General features: G+C 48.6%; 1 protein-coding gene across 2 annotated transcripts in view; it reads right to left on the reverse strand.

Moving 5' to 3' along the window:
- Positions 1-20,296, reverse strand: part of LOC128703822 (lachesin) — a 1,052,338-nt gene that overhangs the window by 254,226 nt on the left and 777,816 nt on the right. For both annotated transcript variants that reach the window (XM_070103767.1, XM_070103768.1), the window contains one exon: positions 11,639-11,846. In XM_070103767.1, the coding sequence (XP_069959868.1) occupies positions 11,639-11,819 (181 nt within the window). In that variant the 5' untranslated portion in view covers positions 11,820-11,846. The remainder of the gene's footprint in view (positions 1-11,638; positions 11,847-20,296) is intronic.

Raw genomic sequence — 20,296 nt, forward strand, 5'->3', positions numbered from 1 at the left:
GCCCCCCAAACCACAGTGTTGGAAAGGAAACTGAAGGTATGGTACACAAACGCTGATGGAATAACAAATAAGTGGGAGGAGTGGCAAGAAAGAGTCAAAGAAGCATCACCGGACATCATAGCTCTCACAGAAACCAAGCTTACAGGTATGATAACAGATGCCATCTTTCCAACGGGATACCAAATCCTGAGGAAAGACAGAGGGAACAGGGGGGGTGGAGGAGTGGCGTTGCTGATCAAAAATCGCTGGAATTTTGATGAGCTGGAGAGAGAAGATAGCGGAGAAGAAAGTGATTACATAGTGGGAACACTTCACTCTGGAGGTCCCAAGGTGGTAATAGCAGTGATGTATAACCCACCACAGAACAGCAGGAGGCCAAGGCAAGAGTACGACGAGAGCAATAGAGCGATGGTTGACACACTGGCTAGAGTGGCCAGAAGAGCTCATGCATGCAGGGCAAAGCTCCTGATCATGGGTGACTTTAACCACAAGGAGATAGATTGGGAGAACTTGGACCCACATGGGGGCCAAGATACTTGGAGGGCTAAGATGATGGAGGTGGTACTGGAGAACTTCATGTACCAACACGTAAGGGACACTACAAGAGAGAGAGGAGAGGATGAACCAGCAAGGCTGGACTTAGTATTCACCTTCAGTAGTGCAGATATCGAGGACATCACATATGAAAGACCCCTTGGGGCCAGTGACCATGTGGTTGTAAGCTTCGAATACACAGTAGAGCTACAAGTGGAGGGAGAAGCAGGAAGGCCAGGACGAATGAAGCCAAACTACAAGAAAGGGGACTACACAGGAATGAGGAACTACCTGAACGGGGTTCAGTGGGACAGAGAACTGGCAGGGAAACCAGTTAATGAGATGATGGAATATGTAGCAATAAAATGCAAGGAGGCTGAGGAGAGGTTTGTACCCAAGGGTAACAGGAGTAATGAAAAAGCCAGGATGAGCCCATGGTTTACCCAAAGGTGCAGGGAGGCAAAAACCAAGTGTGCTAGGGAATGGAAGAAATATAGAAGGCAAAGGACCCAGGAGAATAAGGAGAACAGTCGTAGAGCCAGAAATGAATATGCACAGATAAGAAGGGAGGCCCAAAGACAATATGAAAATGACATAGCAGCGAAAGCCAAATCTGACCCGAAACTGTTGTACAGCCACATCAGGAGGAAAACAACAGTCAAGGACCAGGTAATCAGGCTAAGGAAGGAAGGAGGAGAGACAACAGGAAATGACCGGGAAGTATGTGAAGAACTCAACAAGAGATTCAAAGAAGTGTTCACAGAGGAGACAGAAGGGACTCCAGAAAGACGGAGAGGTGGGGCACACCACCAAGTGCTGGACACAGTGCACACAACCGAGGAAGAAGTGAAGAGGCTTCTGAGTGAGCTAGATACCTCAAAGGCAATGGGGCCAGATAACATCTCCCCATGGGTATTGAGAGAGGGAGCAGAGGCGCTATGTGTACCCCTAACAACAATATTCAATACATCTATCGAAACAGGGAGATTGCCTGAGGCATGGAAGACAGCAAATGTAGTCCCAATCTTTAAAAAAGGAGACAGACATGAAGCATTAAACTACAGACCAGTGTCACTGACATGTATAGTATGCAAAATCATGGAGAAGATTATCAGGAGAAGAGTGGTGGAACACCTAGAAAGGAATGATCTCATCAACAGCAGCCAGCATGGTTTCAGGGACGGGAAATCCTGTGTCACAAACCTACTGGAGTTCTATGACATGGTGACAGCAGTAAGACAAGAGAGAGAGGGGTGGGTGGATTGCATTTTCTTGGACTGCAAGAAGGCGTTTGACACAGTTCCACACAAGAGATTGGTGCAAAAACTGGAGGACCAAGCAGGGATAACAGGGAAGGCACTACAATGGATCAGGGAATACTTGTCAGGAAGACAGCAGCGAGTCATGGTACGTGGCGAGGTGTCAGAGTGGGCACCTGTGACCAGCGGGGTCCCGCAGGGGTCAGTCCTAGGACCAGTGCTGTTTCTGGTATTTGTGAACGACATGACGGAAGGAATAGACTCTGAGGTGTCCCTGTTTGCAGATGACGTGAAGTTGATGAGAAGAATACACTCGATCGAAGACCAGGCAGAACTACAAAGGGATCTGGACAGGCTGCAGAACTGGTCCAGCAATTGGCTCCTGGAGTTCAATCCCACCAAGTGCAAAGTCATGAAGATTGGGGAAGGGCAAAGAAGGCCGCAGACGGAGTACAGTCTAGGGGGTCAGAGACTACAAACCTCACTCAAGGAAAAAGATCTTGGGGTGAGTATAACACCAGGCACATCTCCTGAAGCGCACATCAACCAAATAACTGCTGCAGCATATGGGCGCCTAGCAAACCTCAGAACAGCATTCCGACATCTTAATAAGGAATCGTTCAGGACCCTGTACACCGTATACGTTAGGCCCATATTGGAGTATGCGGCACCAGTTTGGAACCCACACCTAGCCAAGCACGTAAAGAAACTAGAGAAAGTGCAAAGGTTTGCAACAAGACTAGTCCCAGAGCTAAGAGGTATGTCCTATGAGGAGAGGTTAAGGGAAATCAACCTGACGACACTGGAGGACAGGAGAGATAGGGGGGACATGATAACGACATACAAAATACTGAGAGGAATTGACAAGGTGGACAAAAACAGGATGTTCCAGAGATTGGACACAGTAACAAGGGGACACAGTTGGAAGCTAAAGACACAGATGAATCACAGGGATGTTAGGAAGTATTTCTTCAGCCACAGAGTAGTCAGTAAGTGGAATAGTTTGGGAAGCGATGTAGTGGAGGCAGGATCCATACATAGCTTTAAGCAGAGGTACGATAAAGCTCACGGCTCAGGGAGAGTGACCTAGTAGCGATCAGTGAAGAGGCGGGGCCAGGAGCTCGGACTCGACCCCCGCAACCTCAACTAGGTGAGTACAACTAGGTGAGTACATGCCCCCACACACATGCCCCCACACACATGCCCCCACACACCTGCCCCCACACACATGCCCCAACACACATGCCCCCACACACATGCCCCCACACATGCCCCCACACACATGCCCCCACACACATGCCCCCACACACATGCCCCCACACACATGCCCCCACACACATGCCCCCACACACATGCCCCCACACACATGCCCCCACACACATGCCCCCACACATGCCCCCACACACATGCCCCCACACATGCCCCCACACATGCCCCCACACACATGCCCACACACACATGCCCCCACACACATTCCCCCACACACATTCACACACACAGTCCCCCACACACATGCCCACACACACAGGCCCCCACACACATTCCCCCACACACATGCCCCCACACACATGCCCCCACACACATGCCCCCACACACATGCCCCCACACACATGCCCCCCACACATACCCTCACACATGCCCCCACACATGCAACCACACACATGCCACCACACACATGCCCCCACACACATGCCCCCACACATACCCTCACACATACCCCCACACATACCCCCACACATGCTCACACACATGCCCCCACACACATGCCCACACAAATTCCCACACACATGCCCACACACACATGCCCACACACATCCCCCACACATGCCCACACATATGCTCCCACACATGCCCACACACATGCCCCCACACATGCCCACACACATAACCACACACATAACCACACACATGCCCCCACATATGCCCCCACACATACCACATGTAGGCAACCACCACACCCCCACACATACCACACCTGGGCAACCACCACACCCCCACACATACCACACCTAGGCTACCACTACACATTCCCCCACACATACCACACCTAGGCAACCACTACACATTCCCCCACACACACCACACCTAGGCAACCACTACACATTCCCCCACACACACCACACCTAGGCAACCATAACACATTCCCCCACACATACCACACCTAGGCAACCACCACACCCCGACACATACCACACCTAGGCAACCACAACATATTCCCCCACACACACCACGCCTAGGCAACCACCACGCATTTCCCCCCACACACACCACACATCCAATCACACACACCAAACCTAGGCAACCACTACACTCCACACACACCACACCTAGGCAACCACCACACCCCGACACATACCACACCTAGGCAACCACAACATATTCCCCCACACACACCACGCCTAGGCAACCACCACGCATTTCCCCCCACACACACCACACATCCAATCACACACACCAAACCTAGGCAACCACTACACTCCACACACACCACACCTAGGCAACCACCACACCCCGACACATACCACACCTAGGCAACCACAACATATTCCCCCACACACACCACGCCTAGGCAACCACCACGCATTTCCCCCCACACACACCACACATCCAATCACACACACCAAACCTAGGCAACCACTACACTCCACACACACCACACCTAGGCAACCACCACACCCCCACACACACCACACCTAGGCAACCACCACACCCCCACACACACCACACCTAGGCAACCACCACACCTAGGCAACCACCACACCCCGACACATACCGCACCTAGGCAACCACCACACCCCCACACATACCACACCTAGGTAACCACCACACCCCCACACATACCACATGCAGGCGACCACCACACCCCGACACATACCACACCTAGGCAACCACCACACCCCCCACCCATACCACAACTAGGCAACCACCACACCCCCACACACACCACACCTAGGCAACCACCACACCCCCACACATACCACACCTAGGCAACCACAACACCCACACACATACCACACCTAGGGGAACCACCACACCCCTACACACATCACACGTAGGCAACCACCACACCCCCACACATACCACACCTAGGTAACCCCCACACATACCACACCTAGGCAACCACCACACCCTGACACATACCACACCTAAGCAACCACCACACCACCACACATACCACACCTAGGCAAACACCACCCCCCATACATACCACACGTAGGCAACCACCACACCCATACACATACCACACCTAGGCAACCACCACCCCCATACATACCACACCTAGGCATCCACCACACTCCCACACATACCACACCTAGGCAACCACCACACCCATACACATGCCACACCTAGGCAACCACCACCCCCATACATACCACACCTAGGCATCCACCACACTCCCACACATACCACACCTAGGCAACCACCACACCACCACACATACCACACCTAGGCAACCACCACACCCCGACACATACCACACCTAGGCAACCAATACACCCCGACACATACCACACCTAGGCAACCACCACACCTTGGCACATACCACACCTAAGCATCCATCACACCCCGACACATACCACACCTAGGCAACCACCACCCCCATACATACCACACCTAGGCAACCACCACTCCCCAACACATACCACACCTAGGCAACCACCACCCCCCATACATACCACACCTAGGCAACCACCACACTCCCACACATACCACACCTAGGCAACCACCACCCCCATACATACCACACCTAGGCATCCACCACACTCCCACACATACCACACGTAGGCAACCACCACACCCCCACACATACCACACCTAGGCAACCACCACACTCCCAAACATACCACACCTAGTCATCCACCACACCCCCACACATACCACACCTAGGCAACCACCGCACCCCCGCACATACCACACCTAGGCAACCACCACACTGCACACTACCACATTTAGGCAACCACCACACCCCCACACATACCACACCTAGGCAACCATCACACCCCCACACATACCACACCTAGGCAACCACCACAGCCCCACACACACCACACCTTGGCAACCACCACACTCCGCACACATCTCACCTAGGCAACCACCACACTCCGCACACACCACACCTAGGCAACCACCACACTCCCACACATACCACACCTAGGCAACCACCACACCCCCACACATACCACACCTAGGCAACCACCACACTCCCAAACATACCACACCTAGGCAACCACCACATCCCCACACATACCACACCTAGGCAACCACCGCACCCCCGCACATACCACACCTAGGCAACCACCACACTTCACACATACCACACCTAGGCAACCACCACACCCCATACATACCACACCTAGGCAACCACCACACCCCATACATACCACACCTAGGCAACCACCACACCCCCACACATACCACACCTAGGCAACCACCACCCTCCATACATACCACACCTAGGCAACCACCACACTCCCACACATACCACACCTAGGCAACCACCCCCCCCATACATACCACACCTAGGCAACCACCACACTCCCACACATACCACACCTAGGCATCCACCACACTCCCACACATACCACACCTAGGCAACCACCACACCCCCACACATACCACACCTAGGCAACCACCACACTCCCAAACATACCACACCTAGGCAACCACCACATCCCCACACATACCACACCTAGGCAACCACCGCACCCCCGCACATACCACACCTAGGCAACCACCACACTTCACACATACCACACCTAGGCAACCACCACACCCCATACATACCACACCTAGGCAACCACCACACCCCATACATACCACACCTAGGCAACCACCACACCCCAACACATACCACACCTAGGCAACCACCACCCTCCATACATACCACACCTAGGCAACCACCACACTCCCACACATACCACACCTAGGCAACCACCACCCCCATACATACCACACCTAGGCATCCACCACACTCCCACACATACCACACCTAGGCAACCACCACACCCCCACACATACCACACCTAGGCAACCACCACACCCCCACACATACCACACCTAGGCAACCACCACACTCCCACACATACCACACCTAGGCAACCACCACACCCCCACACACACCACATCCTTACACCCACTATACAGAAACACTTAACTCCCTCTGACTCGTACCACACCCTTACACTCACCACACTCTCACACCTACTACATCCTTACTCACTGCTCCCTCACTCCCACTGTAACCTTACAGTAACCACACCCTCATTTCAACCCTATACTGACTCATATTTACACTCACCACACCCTGACTCACACTTACACTCACCACACCCTGACTTTCACTTACTCACCACACCCTGACTCACACTTACTCACCACACCCTTACTCACACTCACCTCACATGACTCACACTCACCACACCCTGACTCACACACTCACCACACCCTGACTCACACTCACCACACCCTGTCTCACGCACTCACCACACCCTGACTCTCACTCACCACACCCTGACTCACACACTCACCCCACCTGACTCACTCACCACACCCTGACTCACACACTCACCACACCCTGACTCACACACTCACACCCTGATTCACACACTCACCACACCCTGACTCCCACTCACCACACCCTCACACTCACCACACCCTGACTCACACTCACCACACCCTGACTCTCACTCACCGCACCCTGACTCCCTCACCGCACCCTGACTCACTCACCACACCCTGACTCACTCACCACACCCTGACTCACACACTCACCACACCCTGACTCACTCACCACACCCTGACTCACTCACCACACCCTGACACACTCACCACACCCTGACTCACACACTCACCACACCCTGACTCACACACTCACCACACCCTGACTCACACACTCACCACACCCTCACACATCCTGCAAAATTCACCATTCACTCGCCACTGTTCGTCAAGTTTAAATTACCTATGACCTAACACGACCTCTGGTGAAAATATTATATGACGGGCAGAAATTGACCTCTTCTGCCCCCCAACCTGCCCCTTCCTTTTTATATTCTAAGTGTGGGCGAGGGGGGATGCGGTAACCCATGCTTATACCAACCGTTCTGATTTGTACGTTTCTTAATTCTGTCTGAGTACCTCCTTGCCAGACGTATCGTGGCTATTTTTTTTTTAAATTTCATTATGATTAAATATTCGATTTTCTTTAAGATATACCTAATACATTCAAACCTAACCAAATCTAATCTAACCTAATATTCCTTAATATAAAGAGACTAGATATAACTACACATAGCATAACCTCTTCTGCCCTAACTTAAACAAACCTAACTTAATAGAATCTAGTAAACCTGACCAACAGTTGTATTTGAGAGTGAGACAATGACTTTGAACATTGCAGCAAGGAAGAGGCTGAAGTAGAGATGTCATGCTCGACAGCTGTGTGTGGTGTGAAGATTATACAAGAGACCTGGAAGAAAGTGTGGATCTGCATAATTCAGAGGTCTGAAAACTGACTGAGGTAGTTTGGGAATTTAGAGAGGATGGAGCAGAAGAGGGTGTCCAAGAGTGTGTATGATACAGGATGCATGGAAGGGCAGGTATGGGTCTTCTCAGGAATGGTTGGTGAAAGTCGACGAAGGTAATTTTAAGTGGGAGAGACATGATCATTCAGTAGGTATTAGTGTGAGCATGTTGGGTCGTGGTCAGTGGGGATAAGTGGGTTCTAGAGGTGAGATGAGAGTGTTTTCATGCTGAAGAATGAGTGGATAAACCATTTTTGTATAGGTTCTAATGGAAACAAGCCAACACTAATGTAAACTTTAATAGTCAAGGAGGTAGGAAGTACAGTGACTGCATTCTTAAGGAAGGATGAAGGTGTTTCAGTCGTGCATATGGTAAGTACAGTACTTGCACTCTGAAGGATGGGCGGCGATGTTACAATACTGGAGATGTAAAGTAAAAGGACACAAGTGCAACTAATGTGACATTTATTGTGGCAACGTTTCGCTCTCCAGGAGCTTTATCAAGCCATTACAAACAATACATGGACACAGAGGGTATATAAAGGCTCTGAGTGAGGTGCAATACTACGCACCTTAACCGACTACGAGAAACAAGCACTGAGTCTGGGACTCAAATTTACCACCAACATACGCAAACCTAACTATCAACTCAATCTTGTTACCAGGAACCATAGACACAGTGACAGCAACTTCCAGAAGGGTTATACAGGGCCTTCTCACTGCAGCTTTATGTGAACCTTCTTCTTCTAATCTTCCTAGAAGATACATCACTGCCCTTAAGGACCTCGCCAACGACCCCAACATTATCGTCACCACCGCCGACAAAGGAGGTGGAGTCGTCATACTCAACACCAGTGACTACAACACTAAAATGATGGACCTTTTGAATGATCAATCTACATACGAACCCATCAGCACTCAACAGTGGGAGACGCTCACCAAAGACTTTCTATACAAAACCAGACAAATACTCAAACGCACTAGAGAAGGGAAGAAACTTCTGTACTTGTTACCAAGCAACCCTAAACCAGCACACATGTATGGTTTACCCAAGACCCATAAACACAATATTCCTCTCAGACCAATCACGTCAGGAATAGGCAGTGCTCCACACAAACTAGCCGGAGTTCTTGCCAAACATCTTTCCTGCCTTCTGGGGACCATCAACCCCGCTCATCTTAAACACTCAGGCGACCTTCTCAACCGCATCCGTAACCTCTCCATCCGTAACAAGAAACTTAGCAGTTTGGATGTGACTTCCCTCTTCACAAAAGTACCTACCAAAAAAAAAAAAAAAAAAAAAAAAAAAAAAAAAAAAAAAAAAAAAAAAGCCATCGAGGTTCTACGACGTAAAGTCAACCAGGACCTTAATCTTCCTTTACCTCCCGGAGATTTCGTTGACTTGATTGAACTCTGTGTTAATTTCAACTGTTTTTCTTTCAATAACAAGCTCTACAAACAAACCTACGGCATGGGAATGGGATCCCCAATAAGTGCCGTCCTAGCCAACTTATACATGGAACACCTAGAGTCCGAACACTTCACCAACATCATCCCTTCAAGCGTCACTTGGTTACGTTACGTGGACGATGTCCTCGTAATAACTCCAAAACGTTTTGATGTACAGGACCTTCAGGCAAGGCTCAACGCAGTTGAACCAGCGATTCAGTTTACACTAGAAGAAGAGTCCAATGACAAGCTACCTTTCCTCGACGTCCTCATTCACAAAGTAGACAACAACCTAAGATTTCAAGTTTATCGGAAACCCACCAATAAAAATGATCTCACACACTTCTATTCAAGTCAAGACACCAAGACCAAAAGAGGCATCATCATCGGGTTTTTCCTAAGAGCATACCGAATTTGTAGTCCTGAGTTTCTTGACGAGGAATGCACTTACATTCACCAAACATTCACTGAGTTACAATTTCCTTCTTTTTTCATCAAAGACTGCAAGAAAAGAGCTCTTCAGATCATCAATTCTCCACGCATCAACACCGCTCCCAACAAAGTTATAATTCTTCCCAACAGCCAGGTTGCACTAAACGTCTCAAAAGTACTTTCACAAGCTAACACCAGAGTCGCCATCGCTTCTACCACTTCAATAAAGGATCTAACCAGGACAAAACCCAAGCACCACGAACCAGTCAATGCAGGAGTTTACACTATACCCTGTGGAGGCTGTGACAAGATCTACGTAGGTGAAACAGCAAGAAACCTCGACACCCGCCTCAATGAACACATTTACGCATGTAGGAACGACAACTTAAACAACGCCTGTGTACAACACCGAAACTCCACCAATCATCTCATGAAATTCAGAGACGCCCAATTAGTGATCAAAGAAACTAATTTCCGCAGACGCAAGTGCCTTGAATCAGCACTGATCGCTGTTTCGAATACAATTAAACAAAACAACGGCAGCTTCACCATCTCCGAAGTCTTAGCAAGAATCCTCCTGAAAACAGTAAACCCTGCCATCACATAGTCTCTCCTGTTATACTACACAAGCACATTACAGAGAGTGAACACTAAAAAAACCTGCCTCTTTCCAGTCTATATTTGTCCAACCTTTTTTTATGTTACCCAAGTAATAGCTTCTATATCCTTTTACTCATGTACGAATTAATTGCTCTTCCTTATTGTATTATTTTTGTTACTACTACTACTACTACCACTAGTGAACATCGAAATGTTACCTCACTAGTATTGCACCTCACTCAGAGCCTTTATATACCCTCTGTGTCCATGTATTGTTTGTAATGGCTTGATAAAGCTCCTGGAGAGCGAAACGTTGCCACAATAAATGTCACATTAGTTGCACTTGTGTCCTTTTACTTTACATATTGTCGGTAATTCTACCAACTTTATTACAATACTGGAGATGGGAAGTATAAGTCCTGCACTCTGAAGGATGGTGGGTAGAGATACTGTGGTTCTGAAGGTGAGAACGAGAGCGCAAGTTGAAAGATAAATGGATATGCTGCCGTCCTGGACGTAGGCAGCACAGATGTTGCTGTAGTTTGTGCTACTAGGTCAGTTGCCGTGTTCCTTCCTTAAGTGAATGTGACCTGGCCTGACTAGGTTGGGGCATTGACTTAAGCCGGTAGGAGACTTGGACCTGTCTCGCATGGGCCAGTAGGCCTGCTGCAGTGTTCCTTCTTTCTTATGTTCTTAAGTACAGTACCTACACTCTCAGAGATTACCCTAAACAATAGAGAAACCTACTTACATCCTTTAGGAACAGCATCTGTTAAATCATTTCCACTCTTTACCTAATAATGTCTTGTACCTACGTTTAAGGGTCCTAAACATACTCACCTACAACCTGTAAGAAGCCGGTCTGGCTTATCATAGGAGCTGTGTTGACTTGACACATGTAGTGACCTCGATCTTCCTCCAAGACTCCATTAACATGCAAAGTCCAAGTCTTGTGTGAGTCGTGGGTGACGGAGAATCGTGGTTGACGGGTGATGACGTGGTTGTGGATTGAAACGATCATCTTCCTGTCCAAGTGAATCCATGCCACCTGTTGGCGGAAAGAAGAATTTGAAGTTAACGTCAGCAGCTCAACACACAAACTAAAAAATAATGTCATGTATTGGTGACAGGAAGACGACATCAAGGTCACATGGTGACAAGAAAACAGGATAACTGCAACGCCATCTGTTAATGAAAATGTAAGTGTGGGATAGCGCAATCTTTTGACAGAACAAAGAATATAGTCGCCGCCATCAATGAATGGAAATAAAAAAAGGCACAATACCGTGACTGGAACGATGCACAAATAACCCGCACATAGAAGAGAGGAGCTTACGACGACGTTTAGGTCCGACTTGGACCATTTACAAAGTCACCACTACTACTACTACCACCACTACCTCTTCCTGCCTATATATATAGCCGTCCTGCTCCACTTCTGGTTAGTGTGACTTTGTAAATGGTCCAAGTCGAACCGAAACGTCGTCTTAAGCTTCTCTCCTATGTGCGGGTTATTTGTGTAATGAATGAAAATTTAAAGAACGCCATCTGTTGACAGAAAGAAGAAAGTTAAGATCAACACCAACTTTTAAGGGAATAGATTACAATGAACGGTATAAACCACGGTAAGGGTTTAAATACCCCAGTCCAGAGATGATACTGTTCTCTAAGCCCAGTGTAATCTAAGCGAAAATCTAGGACTGTTACTGAGTCCTGTTGCAAACCTTTGTACTTCCTCTAGTTTCATTATGTGCTTAGCTAGGTGTGGGTTCCAAACTGGTGCTGCATACTCTAATATGGGCCTGACATACACAGTGTACAGGGTCCTGAACGATTCCTTATTAGGATGTCGAAATACTGTTCTTAGGTTTGCTAGGCGCCCATGTGCTGCAGCAGTTATTTGGTTGATGTGCGCCTCAGAAGTGCCTGGTGTTATACTCACCCCAAGATCCTTTTCCTTGATTAAGGTTTGTAGTCTCTGGCCCCTAGACTTTACTCCGTTTGAGGTATTCTTTGCCCTTCCCCAATCTTCATAACTTTGCACTTGGTGGGGTTGAACTCCAGGAGCCAGTTGCTGGACCAGGCCTGTAGCCCGTCCAGATCCCTTTTAGTTCTTCCTGGTCATCATCCGATTGGATTCTTCTCATCAACTTCACATCACCTGCAAACAGGGACACTTCTGGGTCTATTCCTTCCGTCATGTTCGCAAATACCAGAAACAGCACCGGTCCTAGGATTGACCTCAGTGGAACTCCGCTCGTCACAGGCGCCCACTCGTACACCTCGCCAGGTACCTTGACTCGCTGGTGTCTTCCTGGCAGGTATTCCCTGATCCATTGTTATCCCTGCCCGGTCCTCCATCTTTTGCACTAATCTCTTGTGTGGAACTGTGTCTAACGCCTTCTTACTTTCCAACAAGATTCAGTCTACCTACCTCATTCTATCCCGTCTTACTGTTGTCACCCTGTCATAGAACTTCAATAGGTTTGTGACCCAGGACTTCCCGACCCTGAAACCGTGCTGGTTGTCGTTGATAAGCTCATTCCTTTCTAGGTGCTTCACCAATCTTCTCCTGACAATTTTCTTCATGACTTTGAATACTGTACATGTCAGTGACATTGGTGTGTAGTTTAATGCTTCGTGTCTGTCTCTTTTTTTTTTTAAACTGGGATTACATTTATCTTCCATACTTCAGGTAGTCGCTCTGTATCGATAGATGTGTTGAAGATTGTTGTTAATGGTACACAAAGCACCTCTGCTTCCTCTCTCAGGACCCATGGAGAGCTGTTATCCGGCCCCATCGCCTTTGAGGTATCTTACTCGCTTAGCAGCCCCTTCACTTCTTCCCCTCTTCAAGGGGGGCTCCTTGGCGTGGTGAAGAGGCTCTTGGTCTGAGGAATTAGCCCTGTCGGTCTTCTTCCTCAGACCGAACCCAATTACCCCCCATCCTCCCCTCCCCTATCCCATCCTCTCCATCCTCCCCTTTTTCCATTCCTCCTCCTCCTCCCCACCCCTCCCTTTTGTCCTTCCTCTTTTTGGCCTTTGGGATTTCTCCCACAGGCATGCTAGTTCCTAGGTAGGGGAAAGGACACCAGGGTCCATCCCATTCCATTGAGGTTCTTGGCGGTGGCGTAGTTTGCCGTGGAATCTGGATCGCCTGGGGATGTCCCGATCCCTCTCTGGTATCCCGGAGTATCTTTGGGTGTCTTTCGGGCGACGGGTGTATCAATTGGAAGCCACCTTTCGGATTCCGGGGGTGGTGGCCGAAGGAGGTATGCTTTGTGGTGGATATCCGGCCGCCCTCTCTTTTGTCCACCGAGGTAGCTCGGCAGATGTGAGGTTGCTATCCCGGATTGCTGGTTTACTGGCATGAAGGGTAGGGTATGGCACGGGTTCCATGCTGCATCTGCGCTACTAGTGGTGCTGAGGTCCTCTTGGGCGTGGAGGGAGATTTTCATTCCTCCTGGGAACTATTCCTCCTCGCTCCCCCCTTTTTTATTCTTTTTTTTTATTTTTATTTTCTTTTCTTCTTTCTTTTTTTTTCTTAAAAACAAAAAGCAAAGGAGTAACCTAACCATGGAGAACCCAATCCATGAACCCACTACCCCCGGGCCCCTTCTTGATACCGCACCCCATTCTGACCCTGCCTTGTGTTTAGACCACTCTTCGGACACTCCTGATGCCCCTGTACCTCTTGCTGGTGCTGTTTCCTCACCCGCTTCAGGTACCGGGGCTTCGACTGACTCCTTCGATTTGTCTGAACTCCGCTCTCCTTTGACTATGCTTCCGGCTTCTCCCTCTACGGTACGGCAATTTTCGAATCGCCCGCCCATTTCACGCCGGACCAACTCTGGTCCTACTCCTAAACGCCAACGTCAATCTCCTGATGATGCTCCTTCGTTACCTTCCCATTCTACTCGGAAAAGACCGACACGTCAAGCACTCCCTCTCCACGCTCAGTTTCGGACCACACAATGGACTAAATTCTTTACTTTAAGACCGACTTCTTCTTCTGCCTACCTTTCTGACCATAGTATTGGCAAAGTGCTCCTGCGTCATGTTGGTAGAGATATTTCATTTCATGCTCTCAAGAGCGGTACGCGCATCATCACTGTCCAGAATGCTACCCATGCTCATGATCTTTCTCTCCTTTCGAATATCGATACTACTCCTATCACTATTAAAAAACATCTTTCTCTCAATTCTTGTAGTGGTACTGTCATTCTGCCCCATACCATAGTCCAACAGAATTTCCAGTCATGTGGCAATGACATTCTTGAACAGCTGGAACTCCAGGATCTCCCAATCCTCAAAGTAGACACTTATGTCCTTCCTGCCCGGGGGCGGAGACGTTACCCTTGCAATGTGGCTCGTTTAACTTTTGACAGCCGAGAACTCCCGTCCTCTGTATATGTCGCGGGACATCGGTTACAAGTTCGAAAGGTGATACCTACACCGCAACAATGTAGAAATTGCTGGCGTTTTGGTCACCCAGCGAAATATTGCAGATCTATGGCCGAATGCCCAGTCTGTGGTGCCGACGACCTTTCTCATACATCTTGCAGTCAACCTCCATCTTGCCTTAATTGTAATGAAGCTCACCCTTCGTACTCCCGCCATTGCCAGGTCTACTTAAATGAACGTGAAATCCATTGCCTCAAAGAGGCAGAAGGTCTCCCTTACGCTATGGCAGTTACTCATCTCCACCTCCAAGGGAGACTACCCCGTGTTTCTTATTCTCGTGTTTCCAAACATCCCCCCACTTCTGGGGTCCCATCTTCTGCAGCCTCCTCTCTTGTTACCCCTCCCATAGCCACTCCGGCATCTAATCCTTTTGCTGTCCTTGGCTCTGACGTCCCGACTACATCTCAGTCTGTTCTCACATCTTCGCGTCCTTCCTCACAAGCCCCAGTATCGACAAGACCTCGCACTACACCTAATACCAATCGCCCCTCTACTTCTCAGAAGTCCAAAAAATCCACATTGCTCAAATCTTCTTTGCCCCTTCCTTCCCTTCTTCCACCTCCATACTTTACCTTTCCAGTCTCTGTACCTAGTTTTTCCCCTCTCTCTGGCTCTATTACAAGTGTGAAGATTCACCCTCCTCCTCGTACTATGCCTTCCACTCCCGTCCCTTCCCAAGTTTCTCCCTCTTCTGCCACCTCCCAGGTTTCTGCCTCTTCTGTCCCCCCCCACACTTCATCTCCAGTCCCTTACACTCTTCCCTCCCCCTCTAGTTTGGTACAGTCCATTACTGTCCCAATCTTTACTCACCCTCCTCCTTCTATCTCTAATATGGTCTCCCATACATCTTTGAATTCAGAAACACTTGAAGCCATTTCAGAATATATTGCAGAGACTAAACCTTCAATGGACACTGATTCACTTCCTGTTCCTTCTCTTCCCTCTCCTCCATCTTCACAACCCCATTCTTCGCAACGCTCCGTTCCTTCGCTGCTTGAACGTCTTCCAATGTCACCACACGTTGACTTTTCTAACCCCTCTAGTCCGTAGGAGCCTTTACCTAAAGATTCCTGGTATTTTCTTCATCGCCAATCATGGCCTATTTACAGTGGAATATCCGCGGCCTCAGGGGTAATCGGGGTGAGCTTCAGATGTTGCTTTCCAGGTTTTCCCCTGTTGGTGCTTGCTTACAAGAACCAAAATTACACTCGGCTGTTTTCCAACCTATCTCAGGCTATAATTTATTGTATTCTTCGGATCCTTTCTCAGATGGGACCTTCAATGAAAGTGCCCTTCTTCTACGCAATGATATTCCGTACTGTCAACTATTTGTCCATACCTCGCTGCATTACACTGCAGCCCGTATCCACTTGAATAAGTTGTTTACAATATGTTCTTTATATCTCTCTCCTTCTCGAGCATTTTCTATCCCAGACTTTGCCTTTCTTGTTTCATCCTTACCACCACCACTTCTGTTACTTGGTGATTTTAATGCCCATCATTTCCTCTGGGGGGGGGGTCTCATTGTGACTCACGTGGCATCCAGTTGGAGGCTTTTCTCGCCTCTCACCCCCTCCATGTTTTAAATACGGGTACTCCCACCCATTTTGATCCTCGTACTCATACTCTCTCTTGCATCGATCTATCAGTCTGTTCTTCCTCCACTGCACTAGACTTCACCTGGTCTGTTCTACCGGACTTACATGACAGCGATCATTTTCCAATCATTCTTACTTCTCCTTCCTATTCACCACCTTTCCGTAGCCCTCGCTGGCAATTTGATCGGGCAAATTGGGATCTTTACTCACACCTCACTGCTTTTAGTGAGGTTCCTTCATCATCTTCCATTGATGAGCTCCTACACATCTTCTCGACGTCAGTTTATACCGCAGCTTCTCATTCTATACCCCAAACTTCAGGCAGGCATTCTCAGAAGTGCGTGCCTTGGTGGTCTCCTGCTTGTGCTCGTGCAGGATTTTAAGCAGAAGCGTGCGATCGCTCGCCGTGTCATCCTTGAAGCTAAACGCACTTGTTGGCGAGACTATGTTTCCACCATCACCTCTGCTTCTTCTATGAGTGCAGTCTGGAAAAAAGTGAGGAAATTGAGTGGTAAATACTCTCCTGACCCAGCTCCTGTTCTACGGGTCGCTGGTGTTGATGTAGCAAACCCTCTCGACGTTGCCATTGAACTTGGCACACATCTGGTCCGTATTTCCCGAGGGCTCCATCTATGCCCATCGTTTCTTTCCTCAAAGTCTGCCAGAGAGTTAGTACCCTTGGACTTTTCTTCTCTCAGAGAAGAACAGTATAATGTGCCTTTTACACTTCAAGAACTAGAGGCAACGCTCTCAGCTTGCCGATCATCGGCAGCTGGGCCTGACGACATTCATATTCGTATGTTGCAACATTTACATCGGTCAGCCCTTGTAGTCCTCTTACACCTCTTCAATCTTATTTGGGCACAAGGAGTTCTTCCCCAGCTGTGGAAATCTGCCATTGTTCTCCCTTTCCGCAAACCGGGTACTACAGGACATGATGCCTCCCACTATCGTCCCATCGCTCTTACTAGTGCAGTTTGCAAAGTGATGGAACGTCTCGTAAATCGACGTTTAATGTGGTATTTAGAGACACACAACAGTCTCTCCCCTAGTCAATATGGTTTTCGTAAGGGTCGTTCTACCATAGACCCCTTACTACGCTTGGATACGTATGTTCGTAATGCCTTTGCGAATAATCACTCAGTTATTGCCATATTTTTTGACCTTGAGAAGGCATATGACACAACTTGGAGGTATAATATTTTGGCCCAGGCCCAATCCTTAGGCCTCCGAGGCAATCTACCATCCTTCCTTAAGAACTTTTTAACTGACAGACATTTCCGTGTTCGAGTCAATAATGTTCTTTCCCCGGACTTCGTCCAAGCTGAAGGTGTCCCTCAGGGATGTGTTCTAAGCACAACACTTTTTCTCCTAGCTATAAATGATTTGGCCTCTGTTCTTCCACCCAATATTTGGTCATCACTCTATGTTGATGACTTCGCTATTGCTTGTGCAGGCGATGACTGTCATCTTATTGCAGTTTCTCTCCAGCATGCGGTCGACCGTGTTTCCACTTGGGCCACCACGCATGGGTTTAAATTTTCAAGTACCAAAACTCACCAAATTACTTTCACTAGACGCTCTGTTATCTCCGATCATCCTTTGTATCTCTATGGCTCCCGTATCCCCGAACGTGATACAGTCAGGTTTCTAGGCCTTCTCTTTGACCGTAGGTTATCCTGGAAACCTCACATTACCTCTCAGAAGGCAACTTGTCACAGCCGGCTAAACCTTCTTAAAACCCTTGCTCATCTATCCTGGGGAGCTGATCGTCGAACTCTGCTTCGCCTACATTCAGCCCTCGTTTTATCGAAACTCGATTATGGTGACCAGATTTATTCCGCGGCCTCTCCTGCTACCCTCTCTAGCCTTAACTCTATCCATCACGTTTGTGCCTTGGTGCTTTTCGCTCTTCCCCTGTTGAGAGCCTCTATGCAGAAGCGAATGTTCCATCCTTGTCTGATCGCCGTGATGCCCATTGCCTTCGCTACTATGTACGCTCTCACGATCTACACAATCCTTCCATTTATAGAATGGTTACCGATATTAGTAGACATTCTTTATTCGTTCGCCGCCCCTGTTTGCTCCGTCCCTTTTCTCTTCGCCTATATTCACTCTTGTCTTCCCTTCAGTTACCACCTTTATATGTTCATGTAGCATCTCACTTTTCCCTACCCCCCTGGGAAGTTCCAGCTGTTCGGGTCTGTTCTTTCTCACTCCCTTGCTCGAAAGCTCAACTGCCTACGGTGGCTTCCCGCTCTCTTTTTCTTGATCACTTCCACTCCCATTCTCATGCCACCGCTGTGTACACAGATGGCTCTAAGTCTTCAGACGGCGTCGGATTCGCAGCAGTGTTTCCGGACAGCGTCGTGCGGGGGCATTTACTATCTTCAGCTAGCATTTTTGCTGCTGAACTGTATGCCATTCTTGCAGCACTTATTCGTATTGCATCTATGCCTGTGTCATCATTTGTGGTAGTCTCAGACTCCCTTAGTGCTTTACAGGCTATACGAAAATTTGATACATCTCACCCCCTAGTTCTCCGTATCAAAATTTGGCTATGCCGTATCTCTACGAAGCATAAAGATATTATTTTTTGTTGGGTCCCTGGTCATGTTGACGTACAGGGCAATGAACAGGCAGACACTGCTGCACTGTCAGCAGTACATGACCTACCAATTTCCTATAGAGGTGTTCCATTTCTGGTCTATTTTGCTACAATAGCTGCCCACCTTCACGCCCGTTGGCAACAACGTTGGTCAACTCTGCTTGATAACAAACTTCATTCTATTAAACCGAGCATAGGTTACTGGCTGTCTTCTTGTCATCAGTGCCGTGGTTGGGAGACCACTCTCTCCCATCTTCGCATTGGCCACACTCGTCTTACTCACGGGTATCTCATGGAGAGGCACCCTGTACCTCTCTGTGAGCAGTGTCAAGTTCCAGTATCGATTAGCCACATTCTGTTAGACTGCCCTCTCTATCAACGAGCACGCAGAATTTACCTCCAATGCCATCTTCGTTCTACTACTCTCTCTTTACCTTCTCTTCTTGCTGATGGACCCTCCTTTAATCCTGACTCTCTCATTGACTTCTTGACAACGACTAATTTACTCCACAAACTCTGATGATGATACCTTACGCACTCCCCTCAGCCCTTTCTAGCTCAGTCTCTTGCTGCCCTTTACCCTTTAACCATCCACTGCTCCGCTGTTATCTGTAACCTATTACTCATCCACCTCCCTTTTCCCACCTGATGCCCTCGCTTCCTTCCTGCCCTGCAGCGCTGTATAGCCCTTGTGGCTTAGCGCTTCTTTTTGATTATAATAAATAATTCACTTCTTCCTCGGATGCATGTATTGTGTCCAACACTTGGTGTACCCCACCTCTCCATTTTTCTGTCTCCTCTGTGAATGCGAGGGAAAAGTTCAATAGA

The sequence above is a fragment of the Cherax quadricarinatus genome, chromosome 87 (genome assembly GCF_038502225.1).
Source record: "Cherax quadricarinatus isolate ZL_2023a chromosome 87, ASM3850222v1, whole genome shotgun sequence".
NCBI lineage: Eukaryota > Metazoa > Arthropoda > Malacostraca > Decapoda > Parastacidae > Cherax > Cherax quadricarinatus.